Consider the following 20279-nt stretch of genomic DNA (forward strand, 5'->3'; position numbering starts at 1 on the left):
TCCCGGGTCAATTTTCAACCCGGGCCAGAATTCTTTGTTACAAAGATAATGGAAGGTGGCATCTTACTCTTAGATCAAGAATAATCGCAGATTAATATCTAATTCCGTTTCAAGGTTATTATGGCATCTTACTCTTAGATCAAGAATAATCGCAGATTAATATTTAATTCCGTTTCAAGGTTATTATTTCATTTTTTTGTTTTTCACCGAAATTCTCAATCATGTACAATGTACGTCTTTAAGAAAAACAATATTCCAAAAGTGTTATACTATTGAAGAGGACTTAAATTTTAAAGAAAAAGAAATTGGAGGATTTAGGATATTCAAGTTAAATAAAATAAGTAGCCATTATGTTATCTATATATAAATTATCCCACAATATCAAGAATTTTCTTGTCTTTAGGTTTGAAGAACCATTTTGCTTATTAATATCTAATACCTGTATAAGTTAAGTATAATATATAATTATGATGTCAGTACTTTAATTACATGCATATACATCGATATTGCAGCCTAGTTAATTATACGTACGGTGATATATTAATTAGATTGCTTTATGGTCGATGGTACATGGAAGTGGTGGAGGGACTATATACGTCTTGTCTGGACATACCATATACGTGTATGTTTGAATAATTAAGTGCATTCATGGCATGGTTCAAGAAAAGGAAATGACCGATTGTGTTGACACGTAAGGGAAGTATTAGCCTATAGCAAGAGATAAACATCCGTTTCGTCATTCACAAAATTCTCAAGACAGTTTTCAATAAATCGAAAATTACATAGCAATAACAAGGAAAATTTAATATAATATTCAAATTATTTCTGATGCAAACAAAGAATATTACATAACTTATTTTCCATAAAGATATAATCATCGCGTTCTGGGCCTATCTGATTTTGGCAATATAAAACTACGATGGCCTCAAAGGGCAATAAAAGTATTGATATACAAATTTGATCTCAAAGTTTAAGAAAATGGTGAACAAAATAATCATATTCACGACATTTTAAACGATATTATAAAATGATGAAAAACTGTTAATGCCAAGAGATAGGATAATGTCTAGAAATCTACGAACGAAAGGAAAACACACTTGTAGGCTATTTTTCATTTTTGGCTTAAAAAAAGACATGAAGATAATCAGAATTACGATATTAACTATTTCCTATGAAATTTTTTAGGTGGAAAACCTAATTATTTGAAATAAAGTTGAAAAATGTAAGTTTCAAATCTATGGAAGCATGCCCAGAGCACCATCAAAATAATGTCCTAAATATACGTAGGGAACAAAAGAAGATCCATTCTCCGATGGCGTATGAATATGATAATTTCTCATTTTCAATCAAAATAATAATCTTTCACAAATTGAGTACATTATTCTATAAACAAAGTAATAAAATGTAATATGTTTCTATTTTACAAAGACTGAAAGGAAGAAATCACTTGTAAAATTTAACGGATATAGTTCTATTTCTTCTGAGCCGGAAGAATTAGTAAGGTGGCTCAGTCGAACCAACAGATTTTTGAACACAAAGTAGGGAACGGATCTTTTTCTTTTAGGTGGTCAGCTTAAACCTATTTATGATGGTTATGGCTGAGAAAAACCTTGTTGATATCAGGAATGGTAGACGATCAAGGTGCTCTTCGCCAAATGAATCAGACGATAGCAGTGATGATTCCGATCATGGTGAGTTGTCGTCCTTGTCGTGCTGGCATTGTTATACCTTTCGCATGTTAGGGGAAATAAATGATTTGAAAAGAATACAGTTTAAAATAATATCGCAAATTACATGTTTTGTTACACGTTTTCTCTCTTTTATATATTCTTTTTATTTATGCTTATTTTTCTCGATTTAGTATATCATATATAATCATTAATGAGTTTGTTCTAATACTGCGACTAATAAATATAAAGGGAAGATAACTCGAACATGAAATTGTAATTAATATTCTGCTTTTTAAAATAGAAGTGCATGCTATTGAAACCAAGGGAAAGGTTGTAATGAATTATAAAAAGCATTGAAACAAATTAATTTTTCATTGAATAAAATTCCATAAAGTATTTATTGAACAGGAAAGTATATAGCAATAGCTTCAGTTATTTTGATTTATCTGAAACAGTAATTTATTTTCATAGAAATAGGGTTGAACTGTAGACACAGTCTATTTTTGTTCATTCCACGAGCACAATGTTTTAAAAAACGATTATAGTGATCATTCAAGATGAGTTTTAATTAATACTTTAACCTTATTGGGTTATAATAGCCAATTTCGGATATATACTATTGCCCAAAATGGGATAAAAATTTTCAGTGCAAAAAGGAAAAAAAATTATTTGTTACTTTTTAATATAAATCTTCATAAAATGAATGCAATATATTTTTGATGAAAATTAGTGAGATTGCTCTCTAAGAGAACAAAAATTAGTTGGTTGAAAATGAAAATGATTATCATTTTGAGGTTCAGATTAATCAAATGGTGAATTTTTTGTGAAACATTTTAGGAAGTGGCATCTTGGACCTCTCTGGGCATGTTTTGACCTGGGGGTTTTTTGTTCCCAATATGGCATTTTTTAGGAAGCCATTTTGCAAAAAAAAAAAAAAAAAAGAGGGGAAACTTTAGTCCATTGGTGTGGGGTTAAATTATTCAAATGCATTTAGTGTTTTTTTCCCCTGAATATTAAACATTATCTTTTTTAGACACATTTCACGTATACACTGTAATGATTTTTTTTTAAAGACAAGATATGAGTTATCAGTGATTGAGACTCATTACAGAGTATGATACTGTGGACTCAGTATGATATATAATCTAATCCAAAATGTGTGAATAAATTCAGTGCTCCAAGTCACAATTGCTATCAGGTCGCTAAATGGTGACCAACAATTTTTTTAGGTCCCCATTTCAGAATTTATGGTCGCCATCAAAAAATAATTCACTCGCCATAATAACTGATAATAATTTTATAACCAAGTTAAATATGAAACAAATAATAAAACTCCTGTATATACAGTAACATATATCCTTTATTACACTTTAACAAATTGACAATTTAAAATATGCAGTCAGCAGGATTGGAGGCCTACTCTTGTGGAAGTTAAATGGCATTTGTGTGTCTTTATTTTCTGTATTTTCATCGTCTTGTTTACTCTTTTTTGTAAACCCAAACAACAGAAGCCCTGGCTTTCATTTTTCCGCCATTGTGGCCACGTGATTGACAATGTTAATCTACATTTCAGCGATGCTTGATTCAAGCTAACATTTATTCAAACATTACATTGACCGAGAGTTAATTTTTTGTTAATTTCGATTACGATGAATTTTGATCCCGATCACGACAAATTTCGATCCTGAGACGATCGCATGTCCAAATTTTCTCGGTTGCGAAAATGCGAGTTACTATGAAATTTTGGTCGCAAAATTGAAATTTTAGTCGCAAATGCGACAGTTTTAGTCGCAACTTGGAGCACTGTAAATTGGAAATGAATCTTAGCTAAGAATTAACTAAATATTTTGAATGGAATGGGGTGGGAGAGGTCAATGTGTTTCAGTTCATTATTTATGTTCTTTTATATAAAGTTTTCTACCAAATTAATCTACAGTTATTTACCTCAAATTTCTCACAGGTTTCTACCTTATTTAAAGTTTAAGTCTACCCAATGTCAATTTTTTTTCAAGAAGGAGGTGGAATGCGTGTTGGCAGTGACTATCAGGCCAAAGTTCCAGAATACAAACCAGGTCTGTGTTTGCAAAAAAAAATCAATATATTTTGATTATGTATGAATAATATTGAGATTTGTAACATTTGGAATATTATATTATGATATAGAAATAAAGCCAGACCCCAGAAATGATGCTATTCTTGTGTGGGCCCCAGCTATTGATCTCTCAGATGGAAAAGGTAAGAATCACCTAAATAAGAACAAAGTCGTTAAATTGATCCTTCATAATCATCAGGCGAGATGCTTATTTGCCTTAATTTTATTTTCAGTTGATGAGTATGTTAATATTGCTAAAGAAAAACATGGATATAACACAGAACAGGTACCTTATTGTTGTTTTATAGTTCTATTGAAAGAAAATTTTAAAAGTATAGAAGAGTTGAAAAGATTATCTCTGCTCTTTTCATTTTTAAGGCATTAGGAATGTTATTTTGGCATAAACATAACATTGAGAAGGCCCTGGCTGATTTACCTAATTTTACTCCTTTCCCTGATGAGTGGACCGTTGAGGATAAAGTCTTGTTTGAGCAGGCCTTTAGTTTTCATGGGAAGAGTTTTCACAGAATTAGGCAGATGGTGAGTAACATTAGAATGGAAAAGAGCCATATTCAGATGAATAATCACCAATCTCATCCGATTAAAATCAGCTGTTCTGATAACCTACCACTAACATCTAAAACAACGCGTAGAGGTCACGTTCAAACGACCTTTTGATAAACTAATGAAACTGTCAAAACTCTGCCAGCACAAATGGAGCATTCATTCATGGTGGCCACTTTGTTGAGAAAAGTCCTCACTCCCAGGAAAACGTATCTTTATGTACTAATATATGCATTGTATTTGTTTTTGCAGACATAAAAAAACTGTCTAAATAAAAAGGCTTGAAGTGCAATTAACGACACAGGCATCTTTTTGTTATTGTTACTTCTCCCAACAATATTTAAGAAATGCCAATTGTGATTGGTTGGAAAAGGTTATGACTTTATTTTTTAGTGCTGAAACGAATACCATAAATCAGTATTCGAATATTCGTGAGTACTATTCGATTCGTATTCGAATATTCGTAGACGTCATAGACAATGTATTAAGCATACTAGTATATGATAGTTTGTATTACGAAGTGGGTGTATGTGTAGACTGCTTAAACATGTCAGTTCGAAGTTGACACTTAATGCATGAGTATCCATTGAATTGGGTGCGCATTTAATTTTTAAGCAAATAATAATATACTGATTTTTTAAAAATTTCCATCAACTACAATCAAAAGATTTATTACTTCTTTAATAATATACTGCAGTCCTGACTCCTGGATGAGACCGATACGTAACTTCGTAAGTCAGTCCAAATTTTTCCGCCATGTTTGATATAGTATTAAACAGAAAACTGATAGCGCTCATAACTCCGGAAATGTTCTGTTTATTTAAAAAAAAAAACCAATTGTATCGAGGTATCTTTTAGAAAAAAACTTTCGATGTACCTTTCGATATTAACTCTCCGTAGCTCACACTCGTTCAAACAGTTAAGCAATTTTTTTCCTCAGCGTCTGATATGAATTGAACAATCCAGAATGTTTGTCTCCGATCGATGTAAACCCTGCTTTTACTTTCAAGGTAAACAAGCATGGCGGAGGATCTATTACTGGGTTAAATAATAGACTCTACCAAGCATGGCAGTCATAGATGGCTTTATATTTACTTTCGTTCCGAGTAAAATGAAATAACACGATGCTGCATAGTTTACAGTGCTTGATATGGGTGTTTAACATGTGATCAAATATTCGAATGCTAAATATACATTCGAATATTAGAAATTTACTATTCATTCGCGAATATTCAAACATTTGTTTCAGCACTGTTATTTTTGAATATTTATTTTCTCGGGTCCTTTGAACATTACCTCTAAGCAGGTTGTTTCAGATGTCCGAGATCAGTAGTATATCAGAACAGCTGATTTTAATCGGATTGAGTAACCACAAAGAATTTCAGACAGAGTTACTTTTTTGCTTCTGTGTACTATTAATGTAGTTTATCAGTATCTCTTGGTTAAGGGAGCACACCACGATCATAGTCACTGTTCTTTCCATACAGTTACCAGATAAATCCATTGCGAGTCTAGTCAAGTACTATTACTCCTGGAAGAAGAGCAGATCACGTACCAGTCTGATGGACAAGCAGGCCAAGAAGCTGAGCAAGACAGGCGACAGGTATGTTAATTTTATGTTAAGATGAGAGAAAAAAGCAGTATTCTGAAGTGAGAATTATAAATATGAAATCTTACTGAACCTTTGTGAATGTATTTAAATAGTGATGAAGAGTCTGATTCCAACGGGAAACGCTCAGGTGATGAAGAGGAAACTCCTAAAGAGAATGGGGTAAATTTATTTATATGGATAGCACACCATTTCAATTTCAAACTTTTTATGCCCCCCTTCAAAGAAGGGAGGGCATATTGCTTTGCTGCTGTCTGTCGGTCGGTCGGTCCACCAACAGTTTCCGTTCATTTTCTTCGTGGAGGATGAACATATTGAAATGAAATTTGGTATGTACATGTTTATCATGATAATATCTAGGTCAAGTTCGATATTGGGTACGATTGAGCAATTTTGGACAGAGTTATGGCCCTTGGACGTAGAAAAATTCTAGTTATTTGCAGTTTCCGCTCATTTTCTTCTCAGAGTATGAACATATTGGAATGAAATTTGGTATTCTGTAATTCAGGTTTATCATGATAATATCTAGGTCAAGTTCGATATTGAGTACGATTGAGCAATTTTGGACAGAGTTGTGGCCCTTGGACGTAGAAAAATTCTAGTTATTTGCAGTTTCCACTCATTTTCTTCGCAGAGGATGAACATATTGGAAGGAGATCTGGTATACAGGTTTATCATGATAATATCTAGGTCAAGTTCGATATTGGGTATGATTGAGCAATTTTCGACAGAGTTATGGCCCTTGGACATAGAAAAATTCCAGTTATTTGCAGTTTCCATTCATTTTCTTCGCAGAGTATGAACATATTGAAATGAAATTTGGTATACAGGTTTATTATGATAATATCTAGGTCAAGTTCGATATTGGGTATGATAGAGGAATTTTCGACAGAGTTATACCCCTTGGACTTAAAAAAATTCCAGTTATTTGCAGTTTCCGTTTATTTTCTTGTGGATGTTTCCAAGGGAGGGGGGCATAATTGTTTTACAAACATCTCTTGTTTATATCTGATTGAAACAAATGGAAAAACTATTTTATAGAAGGAGGAGAAAGACACCTGTGGGAATTGTGGCATCAGGACAACCCAGCTTCATATCACTCCAAAAGGATCCCTTTGCAATTCCTGCTATCAGTATTGGAGGTATTTATTTAAAATCATTGTTATCAATATTTCAGGTTTTCAGTAATTAATGTGCGCATAAGTTTGAAAGCGTGCACATAAAAAAATATCATTCTTCTCTAAATTCGGACTCCCTCTGCGGGTGATCTATAGTGATCAGTCTGTCTGTCCACCCGAGATAACTAAACTGGAGTAGATCTTCTCTCCCCATAGCCTTATCTGGCTTAGACTGGAGCATATCTTCTCTCCCCATAGCCCTATCTGGCTTAGATTGGAGCATATCTTCTCTCCCCATAGCCTTATCTGGCTTAGATTGGAGCATATCTTCTCTCCCAATAGCCCTAACTGGCTTAGACTGGAGCATATCTTCACTCCCTATAGCCTTATCTTGCTTAGATTGGAGCATATCTTCTCTCCCCATAGCCTTATCTGGCTTAGACTGGAGCATATCTTCTCTCCCCGTAGCCCTATCTGGCTTAGATTGGAGCATATCTTCTCTCCCCATAGCCCTATCTGGCTTAGACTGGAGCATATCTTCTCTCCCCATAGCCTTATCTGGCTAAGATTGGAGCATATCTTCTCTCTCCATAGCCTTTTCTGGCTTAGACTGGAGCATATCTTCTCTCCCCATAGCCCTATCTGGCTTAGACTGGAGCAGATCTTCTCTCCCCATAGCCCTATCTGGCTTAGATTGGAGCAGATCTTCTCTCCCCATAGCCCTATCTGGCTTAGACTGGAGCAGATCTTCTCTCCCCATAGCCCTATCTGGCTTAGACTGGAGCAGATCTTCTCTCTCCATAGCCTTTTCTGGCTTAGACTGGAGCATATCTTCTCTCCCCATAGCCCTATCTGGCTTAGACTGAAGCAGATCTTCTCTCCCCATAGCCCTATCTGGCTTAGACTGGAGCATATCTTCTCTCCCCATAGCCCTATCTGGCTTAGACTGGAGCATATCTTCTCTCCCCATAGCCCTATCTGGCTTAGACTGGATCATATCTTCTCTCCCCATAGCCCTATCTGGCTTAGACTGGAGCATATCTTCTCTCCCCATAGCCCTATCTGGCTTAGATTGGAGCATATCTTCTCTCCCCATAGCCCTATCTGGCTTAGACTGGAGCAGATCTTCTCTCCCCATAGCCCTATCTGGCTTGGACTGGAGCATATCTTCTCTCCCCATAGCCTTTTCTGGCTTAGACTGGAGCATATCTTCTCTCCCCATAGCCCTATCTGGCTTAGACTGGAGCAGATCTTCTCTCCCCATAACCCTATCTGGCTTAGACTGGAGCATATCTTCTCTCCCCATAGCCCTATCTGGCTTAGACTGGAGCATATCTTCTCTCCCCATAGCCCTATCTGGCTTAGACTGGAGCAGATCTTCTCTCCCCATAGCCTTATCTGGCTTAGATTGGAACATATCTTCTCTCCCCATAGCCTTTTCTGGCTAAGACTGGAGCAGATCTTCTCTCCCCATAGCCCTATCTGGCTTAGACTGGAGCATATCTTCTCTCCCCATAGCCCTATCTGGCTTAGACTGGAGCAGATCTTCTCTCCCCATAGCCCTATCTGGCTCATACTTCAAATTAATCAAGCTTTTTGGTTAAGGGGTGTGCAGTGACCTTGAATTAAGTTTCAAGGTTAAATGTTAAAGTCATAGCAAATCTCCTTAGAATCACGTTTTAGACAGTAAATTATTTCCTGTAAGCTTAATCTTGCTCAGATTAAACCCTAATAATGCCTGTTGGGGAGGGGTTATTAGATTTATTAAAAATTGTTTGCCAATTGTTATATATCTCAGTCAGGTCAAGGTCAAAGCAAAATCCTCTGAAATGCTCATCATCCAATTTTCCATTATTAAAGCGAGGCCCTTTGAGATGGTCACCATTTTAATGATGTCTAGTTTAGAAAGTAGTCTAAAGTGCTGTGTGTTCCTAAAAGTGTTTTATAATCCAAAGCAATTGCTAATCTGTGATGCACCAAATCAGTTGTTACAATGCAACATATTGAAAAAATTCAAATCAAAGAAAACAAATCAAAGATCTGTTTTAATTTCTTTGAGTGAGTTACAGTGTTACAAAGTAGAAAATCTGAGTTTGTTGAGTGGTACTGGTACATACTATGAAACCTTGAATAGACTTTTTGGAGAAGGTACTCTCCGTTGACCGATTAGTGATCATGCTTACAGGAGGACCGGCGTGATGAGAACGGCAGGCCCCAAGAGACACGACCATGGACAGCACCGTCACAACCCAATGAAGCACAAGAGGAAGCCACCCCGAGGAATGCACCTTAACTATGAGGACCTACAGGTCATTGTGAATGGGCCACTGAGTCAGGCTGACGCCCTGCTCAAATCGCTCGATCAGGAGCTAGTGTCCCTCAAAAGACAGGTAGTTATCTGTTCCTGTTAAGAATACTGTAAATATATTGTGTGTATATTTAATGTGTACCACATTTGGCAGAAATTTGCTTTTCCACAGATTTGTTAAGAGCATTTCTGAGTGTACCTATTTGTAAACCTACCGTATTTTTCGGGGCATAGGCCGTTATTTTTTTTCTCCGATGAGCAAGCCCGGGCCTATCCCCCGGTATCGGCTAATCGTAGACTCAGAGTTGAAAAAATTAAACAGCAAAATATAAAATCCACAGTTTTTATCCATTGTACTGTTGTAGCAGTTTATTATGAGGGTTGGTTTTTTTTTTCATCCGTTTGAACTATTGTTCGATAGTTGTCCCGTTGATAAATTTTCTAATGACATTGTGAGTACCGTATTGTCGCATGTATAACACGCACTTTTTTTCAGCCAAAATTTGATCAAAAGTGGGGGTGCATGTTGTACATAGGACAAAATTTACCCCTTTTTTTCAAGCCGTGATTCTTGATACCACGGGAGTAGTGACTGCCGATATAGCCTGTTGTACATAAGAAACTCTTTACGAAGTGTCAAATGATATTTGATACCGCCCACGTAAATCATGCCGTCCCTTTGAAGTAAAATTGTAAGAACTTTGACTCTAATATCGCTTGGGCCATGTTCCGATCACGAAATTACAGTAATTGCGCTTGGGTTATAAAATTATCATTGAACATCGATAGCTATTTGGAAAAATGGCGGCCGTCGATTTTCATCGCTGTGCTATGTTCCGATCACAAAATTAAAGAAATTGCACATGGATTATAAAATTAGTATGAAACATCGATAGTTTAAGGAAAAATGGCGGCCGTTGATTTCGCCATTTTTTGGGTGCGTGTTATACATAGGAGCTGCTGTTTTTTCGCCATTTTGGGGTCAACTTTGGGGGTGCGTATTATACACGAGTGCGTATTATGCACGATACATTACGGTAATAAAATGTACAGTACTGTATGAGGTATTTCTTTACAACCCCAATCAAAAGATTTTTTTTCCCACGTTCGTGTATGAACCCTGGAAACTATTATTGCGTAGTAAAAAAGAAAACGAAACCGGGTAGAATGTAATATGACGGAATTTTTGTGAATTCTTCATGTCTGCGTTCGTGGGAATTACTGGTCTTGGGTGTAGAATGAATTAAATGCTTTGTGTTTTTACAATTAATTTTCTGTTGGATGAAAAAACGGTATTCTGGTGTCGTGTGTATATACAAAGGTGTGAACCCCGTGACTAAAACACAGCCTGGGGGCACATAGTGTACACCGTTACACTTCATTGCATTAAATGTGTTTTTTACGTTACAACTTCTCTGCATAATGGCAAGTCACTATTTAATTAATTAATAGAAAGAACACAAATTAAATATTTTATGTTTGCTATTTCGTTTTCTCATTCATAGCGATTACGGGGGATAACTCTATTTGAATATGAAACCCTGTGTTGAGCTAATGGATGCCATACCCCGTATTTACAAGTAGCTTTCAAAGTATAACTTGATTAGATGAAATTTAGCAATAAGGTATTAATAAAATATAAAAGGTTTGGTAAAATATTATACTTAGTTTTACCAGACAGAACCACGGAGGTTGGTGTTGCAATTAAATTTACACTATGTAAAATTACGATACGTAATGATACACCGACGAATACGGAAGAGACCAAACAGCCACAAAACACAGATGTATTTTTAAAAATTGCTTAAAATATATATGTTAAGCAAATTTAATAACTTTAATTACTCTTTTGACTTTCTACATCGATATTCTGAAAGTATATACTTAATACGATGACTTCCTTAATCAGCGGTCATACTTTCACTAAAGTAATCATCGATTGAAAATCGGCTTATCCCCCAATTCGGCTAGTCTAAGGATTTTCCTTGAATTTTGTCTAAAAATGAGCAATTCGGCCTATGCCCCACATCGACATATGCCCTGAAAAATACGGTATATGCTTGGAATTTAGTGATGTATTTCTTTTAGTGGAACCTGCTTTCCACAAAAATGTTTATTATAATAGACAGACAAATGTACAATGTAGTATGGGTACTTCAGTCATATTCTTGTTGTAAAAATCACGACTAAATATTACAATTATTACAGAACACTCAGGGGTTTTTCTTTCTTTACATGACAGGTTCAGAATAATAAACAGATGCTCAGTCTGCAGAAACACAAGATGGTAGCAGGGATTGATGATGTGAAACCTCCGGAGGTAAGCTGTGGGTCAGGTCACAAGAAAGAATGGGGAGAGATGTCATGATGCTGAGCTGTTGTTAGAGTTTGATTTTTTTTTATATGGATCCATAAATAATCATAGAGAAGATAAATAAAATGCAAATGAATGATATAATGATCATTACCAAATATTTCAAGTGTGCTTACTTCTTTCTGTTTAGACAAACCCAAGAATCAATGCCAGGTGGACAAATGAAGAACTGCTCCTGGCTGTTCAAGGTCAGATTTAATAAGATCATTTTGCATGTTAATTTAAGCAGTTATAACATTGAGTTTGTTACAAAAAGACCAACTCTGTAATCTAACAGTTTTTGCATTTGATGTTAATGTAAATCTCCACTTTATTTACAGGTGTGCGTAAATATGGCAAAGATTTTCAAGCCATATCAGAAGTGATTGGGAACAAGACTGAAGCCCACGTCCGCAGTTTTTTTGTTAACTTTAGGAAAAGATATAATTTGGATGAAGTTTTAGCAGAGTATGAAGCTGAGCATGGAAAATCAGACTCATCAGACAAGCTTGAAAATGATGAAAAAGAGGATGAAAAGGTGTGAAATTCTTCAGAGACAAGATTTATCACCAATTACAATACATTTCTGATGAGGTCAAACTATTTGTTCTAATATTGCTGAATTATTTTGAACACCTAAAGATGGAAGTCGAGATCAAGGAAGAGATCAACGGAACAGAGGATTCAGCCAATACCAACTCCCCTGCCTCATCTTCTGCCCCGCCCCCTCTGCTAAAACAGCCTCAGGCGCCGGGGCTGAAGGTTCCTCAGATAGCTCAGCAGTCAAGGTATAAGGACATTCCAGATGTTTGGTTCTCTCTGTACTAATTCTCTAGCTTTGGTTATTTTTATATTTTGTTATGGCTTCTTTTTGTGCTTTCAGTTTTGCTTTCATTTACTTTCTCTTTTCAATTAGCCCACCACCAATGGAAAGTTGATGTTGGCCATTGATAGCCTCCTAGGTAGGGAAATAGTAGATCAATCGCTACATTTAGATCATGACCCTAGCATTCTTTGTAATCTACTCACTGGCCTTATTTTGAACATTTACATCATGACTAATAGCAAAGTAGATTGGGTAATGATATATCACTCATATCTTTGATAACATGGCTTTAATCATTCAGTTTGGATAAATACCTGTAGCTTGCATTATCATAATTCAATCAATACAATCAGATTTTGGAGCTTAGTCATAGCATTCAGATCATAGCTCATCTATTATAGCCTGGTCTGTAGATAAACAGTATTGGAAACAGTCTGTGTTGTTTCTCTCATAACATACTTTTTTTTTAGTCTATTGATTTTAATAATTTCATTGATATTTATCCCAACATATTAGATTTATTAATAAATCTTTTATCATGTCATTCAAATCATAAAACCCAGCACAATAAATAGCTGATTTATGGGAGAGGGTATTAAATCTATCGTGATTTGGAATAAGGAAACAAGCTATCATCATCATTTTATCTTTTTCTCTCTGATTGGTTGATTTCTGATTATCATTACTAACAGCTCTGTAAATGCTGGTTTTACTAATATTTTGTCAATGCTGGTTTTACTAACTTTGCATGGTTCCCAGCAAAGACAAAATTCTTAACAGATGTTTTGTATTTGAATTGAGTAAAGACAATTAGTGTAAAAAATAAATAATGTTAAATATATACTGGTAATTTATATGTATATCATTCAAATTATATTTCCACGGAAAAAATAAATTTTATGTAATCTGGTACTTGTGTTGATTTTGGTGATTCTGTAAATATATCAATGCTCATTTAATAGTGATGCTTTGTTTACAGATTGAACCCCCCACAGAGGACAATTTTACAACAGCCTCCCCCCTTGATTCGTCCGGCCTCAAGTGTCCCAGCTCCTAAATCGGTCACTTCGTCTTCTTGAAATCAGAACCACCAAAGCCTTGATCTGACAACACCAACTGATGACTTTACACCATCACAGTTTGCCACCCATGAGATATAGATGGAACAATTTTTTATAGTCTTTATACGTATATGTTCTTTGTTATGTCATGTGTCATTTAATTATGTTGACATCAGGGAACTTTCCATTATAATATAAACAAACCTCAACATGTGGGTTTTGTTTATGATCTCTTCAAAATGTCAAGCTTAGGAGAGAGTGTGTTTAAAGGAATGAGGGTATTGTGGTCTTTTTTTTTTTTTTATAGATTTCTAGATTGTAGAAAAAGCAGTATTCATTTCATATTTCATCCATACATTCTCATTGGCTACAGAATTTGAGAGTGAGGCGTTGGCCATCCCCATTTTCAAATTCTATATCCAATTAATTTATTTTCTTTACTTAATTCATATGAATTATTTATATGTGCACTTGTTATTTCATTTTTTGTCAGTAGTGTATATACATAACTTCATATCATTTCTATATTGACCATTTTTTATTGTGAACTATATTTATGTAACCATTAAACTGTCTTTTTGCTTTTCAAGTATAAAAAAAATGGGAATTTGTCTCTCATTAAAAAAAAATAGAATTTAATGTGCTGTCCACATTTTATGATATATTGACCTAAAAATTAGAGACCAGGTTTGTTGCTTTTGTAGAGGTACTTGCTTGAGAATATTGATTGCTATTGGTGTATGGTATGATCAGATGTTACGGCTTATGCTGAAATGCTTGTGTGTTGTAGATCTTTTTTTAAATCACCATAGTTTTCAAACATTCAAAGTTATCACTACTCATAGTAAAAATCACATATTTATACACATTCACTCCTGTGTCACTACATTGTACATCGCCTGTCATTCAGCTCAGATTGCTGTGAAAATACAAATGCTCATTGCTAACACGTGTTGGACTTTTTCTTATGATTTGAAATAAAAGTCTGCAGATTGCCTGTCGTGGTTCAGTGTTCTTTCTGTAGTTGGCTGGAGTTAACAGCTGAAGAGTTGTATCTGTAATTTAATTAATAAACAAGGAGTTATCTTCACAGAATAAATGTGTAAACAGCTTGATTTTGCTCAAACTGAAACAATCACACTGGGTATCTTCATCATGCCTAAATTTGGCATATAAATGTGTTATCTCTTTTACTAATTGATCAATAGGATGTGTTAAATTCGTTGGAAACTACAAGGACAGATGGGTAACGCCCATGTTACATATTGGTATTAGTGGATGCATTATACCTGGTTTAGCAGTCCCTGGAACCCCTGTAAGTTGGAACACATATTGTTACCGATCACTAGCGGGCCTCGTCTTGCTTGTACAAGCTCTGGAAAAACAGTTCAAAGCAGGTTTAATACAGTCGAACCTTTGATAACCAACTACCTGTGTGTGAATCCTAGTGGTTACTTACCCGTTTCTGGGAAAATTATCTCCGTGAGCTTGTTTTTAACTTCACCACCAAACCGCCTTCCGGTAAAATGGAAGTTTAAATCAAGAAAGTCGTCCACCTTCGAAAAAAATTGTACCATGAAAACAAGGTTAAACAGACACGAATTTGTCTGCGGCAACTAGATACATTGATGATTCTTAGGTCTTTAATCTTACTAGAATACTGAATACCGTTATTACTTGAATTTGCACAATATAAACATAAATGTATTTTTAGTTTACTTCATCAGAATGCAAGTAATATTCATACCCTTGTGGTTATGTTAAGAAATGACATGGCTCCTCTGTTTTGAAGAGACAGTCCAAATATCACGTGAACAGTGTTGTTCTCTATAGTTTTGAAACCAATCACAATAGACGGACGTTCAGAGGAGGAGCAATCGTCATCACTCAGCAGAGTCCTCATCGGCCCGGGGCCGGCGTCCGGCTTCACTCGGACGGAAATTCTGAACCCAGAATCCAGCTCCATCTGGTAAAACTGCCACAGAACTACACTCGAGTCACTACTGAACACTGCATTGCCCGCCCCGTCATAATTCACATTGGAGGCCGTGGATTCCCTCTCTCCCAAGTAATCCCGGGCCTCCTCATTGTGCGACACAAAATCAAGGTCCACAACGTTATCACACCCTAAAACATCAAACATAGCATATACGCACATGTAGTTAGTGATACAGTTTTGCTTCAAGGTAACTTTGTTAAGAACACAGACATGCACCACTCTTACTTGGTCCTGTGGCGATGTTTGGGTCCGCCATGCAGTCACATGATTCCATTGAGAAGACCTCGCCGTCAGAACAACGCTGTGGTACCCAGGAATCGTAAAAACGCATCATGTACCAGCCGTCTCTGTGCTGCAGTGGTTTGTGTGGACAATCTGACAAAATAAACCCAAACCATAATACTCAAGATTTAATAATTATATGCAGAAAATAAATCCACTAAGATATAACTACAGTGTTACCTTGACATAAAGTGTATTGATTACATCTACGCTGGTCAAACTTCGTCCCCGAACACTCGCTTCCGCCATTACGAGGCACGGGGTTATCGCACTGACGTGTTCGAGATGAAATTCCCTGACCACAGGTCTTGGAGCAGGTGCTCCACTCAGACCAAAACGACCAGGACCCGTCCTCTAATAATAGAACAATTGACGTCGAATTAATACAGAGAAATCCATAAACTTTAGAACACTACCGGGTACTAATTTGCAACGAATTCATTCTATTCAGAAATAGTTGATTGAGGTTCCAAATTGATTCTCCCAGCAATTTCAAAATTATGCAATGGAATGTGTCTAAATATTTCCTCGATAGACACTTTATTTTAAGTAATCATACTTAAAACTGTTAATATATATAGTGCAAGGATTAACGTTACCAGGGCATTGATCTACGTCTGTAGGGAGACAATCGCTGACATTCACAGACAACCCAGTACAGGTCTGGCCCCCACTGGCGGGTGGCGGGTTCGAACACTCCCGCCGGCTATGACGTGTCTTTGTATGGCAGTCACAGGGACTCCATTCCCCCCACGCCGTCCAAGACCCATTCACTGGAGAAATGAAAATACAAAGATCAGTACAACGATGCTGTATATAGCTGTTTGTCGCAGTCGCCCAACTGTTGGACGAATAAAGTAAGCTCACCCGGTGAGGGACATTCCGCCTTGGAGCAGGGTTGGAACTGGGTCTCCACCTCGCGGTCACTGCATTGGTCACGGCACCACCGGGTCCTCACCCTCCTACCCGAACCACAGGAAGTGGAGCAGTCACTCCAGGAAGACCAGCTTCCCGCTCCCCAGTCATCTATAACAGTGATCACCATTAATCTATAATACCCAGTTACAAATAGCGGAGTGTTTTCCTTGGTTCAAGACTTAAAGTATGAATATGAATGAACTATATCTACAGCATCCAAACCTTGGCATCCGTGTGTGTTACAGATCTCCGTCTGACTTGGCATCCCATCACAAAGGTGACCCCCGAGGGAAGGCTGGGGTGAGCTACAGGAACGTGCACGTGAGCGGTAACCACCGTTACAAGAGGCTGTGCACGTTCCCCAGTTCATCCAGGAAGACCAGGCACCATCAACTGGATCTGTAGACGTAACGTGTATAGTTTTAAACTAACTGTTTGAACAGACCAAACGTTATTAGAGCCAACAAATTAGGAACAATAACACTTTTTGTATACTATATATTGTCCTCAATATAATATATATAATTATTAGCAAAGAAAAGGTAAAAATTCACGTCATTTTTTCCAGATGACATAAGGATTAAATAAACCGTAGGATTTGGTTGATTTGTACATGTATTATTGGTTTTTGACGTTTGGGCAAATTAATTTTAAGGACAAGAAACGTTTGGTTATCAATATCATCACCACAAATTAGAGAACAATCTTAATTCTGTATCCTTCGGACTTACAACTACCCAATCTTTATCTTCTGATCAATGTTACATGAGCCATCTACTTTTAAAGTTGCCATAAACGGGAGATACGATTCATGTTGTTAGAACCGTTACGTTGGCAATTAAAGGACTGATTATTTTTGTTGAAGGAGATACTAGATCAGTTACATGATAACAATTACAATAATAATACACAGAGGAAACAAAATGTTTGCATGTCTTTTCGTCGACACTTGGGGACGAAATATTCCAACTACAGGCACACTATAATATATATATAGTATATGTAGAGCATAGATGGAGTTTGCCCACCTTTCATCTTTACAATTATTGAGATTGGCCGCAAACATACTGTTCAAAGTCTGTATTAAAATGTTTGTGTGCCTCATCTTTAAAAACAAAGTAAGTGGATTGGATGTCCATTTGAAAACAGTATTTAGACGTTGGAAATGATTATTTTATGCAGATGATAATCCAGAAAGTAATTTGAAAAAAGTATTACGCCTTCATCAAATGGGATGCTTGACGAAAGGGTTGCAAAATGGAACATTTAAACAGAAATGAAGGAAACATGCAACTTGCCAATGCAGATCCTCTCCAAGGCTCTCGTAACTAGAGCATATAACATCCCTATATCACCAATAGTCACCACGAAATCAGATGCCATTTGCTTCAACTCGTGTTCAAGCTCATTTCCACCGAACCCGATGGCTAGAAGATCCACGTTCATGATGCGGGCCTGCCACACTTCAGCGAACGTGCTGGAGGAGTCCCCAATGTGTGACCCGGTGACCAGCAGGGCCCGCTTGGTAGCGCCGGGACGTGAGTAGTACTGATACAGTCTGTTCATCTCCTCCAGCCCCATATGTAAATTAGCTCCTCCGAAATTAGGTCGCAGGAACGTTACGGCGTGCTGCGCGAATTCTCTGTCCACCGTGAACGTCATGACGTCATCGATCGACGAACTGTACAGCACCACCGCCACCCTGAAGAACTCGGCGCCGAGCGTCAGACCGTCCAATAGACTGGTCAGGAACATCTGGATGGCGGGGTGCCATGTCGTCGTCCGTTTGTCCTGGTATGACGTGATGTTGGAAGATTCCACGACAATCACAAGGTCGATGTATTTGGAACAGCTCTGTGCTGGAATTAACAGAGGAGAATGATTCCATCGAATCATGTCCGAATTTCAACAACTTTTCTTAAATATTGGTCATTAAACCGTCTTCGATAAAAGAAAAACTTACCTTGAGACAGCGGGATACAGAGGAACACACACAAGAACCATTTCATCTAGAACATGTAATATAAGGAATTTAAGAAATGCATGTAGATTATGTATGTAAAACATCACACTTGACGGGATAATACGAATATGTAGAAAAGAAACAGTCGTTTAATGGTTTGGTTTTTATTTATAATACATGCATATAGAGTAAGCTAGTCTACTTGTACGAAATTTTTGTATAACAAATGTTCCTTAGCAAGTTTTGAATCTTACATTGTATATTAATTAGTCTCATGATGTTTCATTATACCATTTACAAAGTCAAGGTTTTGTGGTTACAGAACTCCATAATAGAAAACTTTGACATTGTGAAGATGCATTATACAAGAAGTAACATCATTATTTCGATGTTCATGAGTTTTTGTAACACGGATGAGGAAGGGGGGGGGGGGGGCTCCAGTCCATGTTCTAAATTTTTACAAAGGTTGCCATTTAATTACACTTTCCACAGTTGAGAAATTTTTACGATAGTATCAAATACTTTTTCAAAGTTAATTTATAGAACGTAATTAACTTTGAAAAAGTATATGATACTATCGTAAAAATTTCTCAACTGTTGTTTTTAAGCATGAAGAACCGACGGCACCTTATGGAAAACAGCGGGCTGAGGATTTACAAGACAGTAAAACTCTGATTTAAATATCACAGTATGCTATAAAATATGTTTTTTATCCCGTGATATTTTGCTTTAGTGACCAAGAAACGCTAGTAATTAAGTAAAATAGTAATATCGAATTTTAATCGATCTTACCTCTACTGAGTAATTTTCACATTTTTGAAATCAGTAAACCAAACACATCTCGCACTGAACAATTTGTGTGTATTTCTGTCACTGTGCTTCACCATTGTGTGGATGAGATGAACCACTGTATAGAGATATGGATGCCTGGGGGCAGCAGAAGACACTCCCTGTACCTGACCAGACCCTGTGTAGTTCCGAGGGATAATCAGATAGCGCTATCAGATGTAGAGAGGGCCACGGAGCGTGTACAGAAATACCTGGCTGTTTACCTGATGGAGGTGTGGGGGTGGGGATACACACGTGTATCGTTTTTTTTAAAGATTGCAGGTTCATTGTTATTTCTGCTTCCATGGGATATAGGATATAATTACACCCCTGCTCCCGTCCATCCTTATGTGACTATCATAAAATCATTATAATTATTACGTAATAATATACGTCTCTAGTAATACAACCAGAAAGGCAACTAGGATATGCTAAATGTTTGGCAAATGGAATTTGATAAATTTTTGGTACGTATGAACAATTAGAACGGGGGGGGGGGGGTAATTTTGCGTTAAATCCATTTCTCCTAAACAAAAAAAGTTGAATTTTGAGTAATTGCTCCCTGTGTAATTTAAAATTCTTTCTCTGCTTGTTCAAATGTTATCATGACTCACTTTTTTCGCTAATATTTTCTTACAAGCAAGAATAAGAAGGTACCCTTACCAATTTTTGTCGGGCTGGAGTCGGG

At 36.7% G+C, this 20279-nt stretch overlaps 2 protein-coding genes across 6 annotated transcripts; one reads left to right on the forward strand and one right to left on the reverse strand.

Annotated features, from left to right (window-relative positions):
- Positions 1-1479: 1479 nt before the first annotated feature.
- LOC105343016 (REST corepressor 3) lies at positions 1480-14598 on the forward strand. 5 transcript variants are annotated; one of them, XM_011450168.4, is made up of 15 exons: positions 1481-1691; positions 3683-3742; positions 3834-3905; positions 3996-4048; positions 4141-4302; positions 5814-5929; positions 6031-6097; positions 6977-7077; positions 9224-9443; positions 11604-11681; positions 11866-11923; positions 12056-12252; positions 12357-12502; positions 12631-12676; positions 13520-14598. In XM_011450168.4, the coding sequence occupies exons 1-14, from the start codon at positions 1586-1588 to the stop codon at positions 12650-12652; spliced, it is 1458 nt and encodes a 485-aa protein (XP_011448470.1). In that variant the 5' UTR covers positions 1481-1585; the 3' UTR covers positions 12653-12676; positions 13520-14598. The 5 variants fall into 5 exon arrangements, with proteins under 5 accessions (XP_011448468.1, XP_011448470.1, XP_011448467.1 ...); XM_011450166.4 differs by lacking the exon at positions 12631-12676 and having other exon boundaries at positions 1480-1691; positions 3686-3742; XM_011450165.4 differs by lacking the exon at positions 12631-12676.
- On the reverse strand, positions 14196-19714 carry LOC105343015 (uncharacterized). Its single transcript, XM_011450164.4, has 12 exons — positions 19556-19714; positions 18764-18809; positions 18099-18659; positions 17023-17199; positions 16750-16908; positions 16482-16655; positions 16063-16236; positions 15826-15975; positions 15349-15728; positions 15061-15157; positions 14891-14976; positions 14196-14656 (listed from the first exon to the last, which is right to left on the reverse strand). The coding sequence occupies exons 2-12, from the start codon at positions 18807-18809 to the stop codon at positions 14636-14638; spliced, it is 2025 nt and encodes a 674-aa protein (XP_011448466.3). The 5' UTR covers positions 19556-19714; the 3' UTR covers positions 14196-14635.
- Between the last annotated feature and the right edge of the window lie 565 nt (positions 19715-20279).

This window comes from Magallana gigas, chromosome 6 (assembly GCF_963853765.1).
Source record: "Magallana gigas chromosome 6, xbMagGiga1.1, whole genome shotgun sequence".
Lineage (NCBI taxonomy): Eukaryota > Metazoa > Mollusca > Bivalvia > Ostreida > Ostreidae > Magallana > Magallana gigas.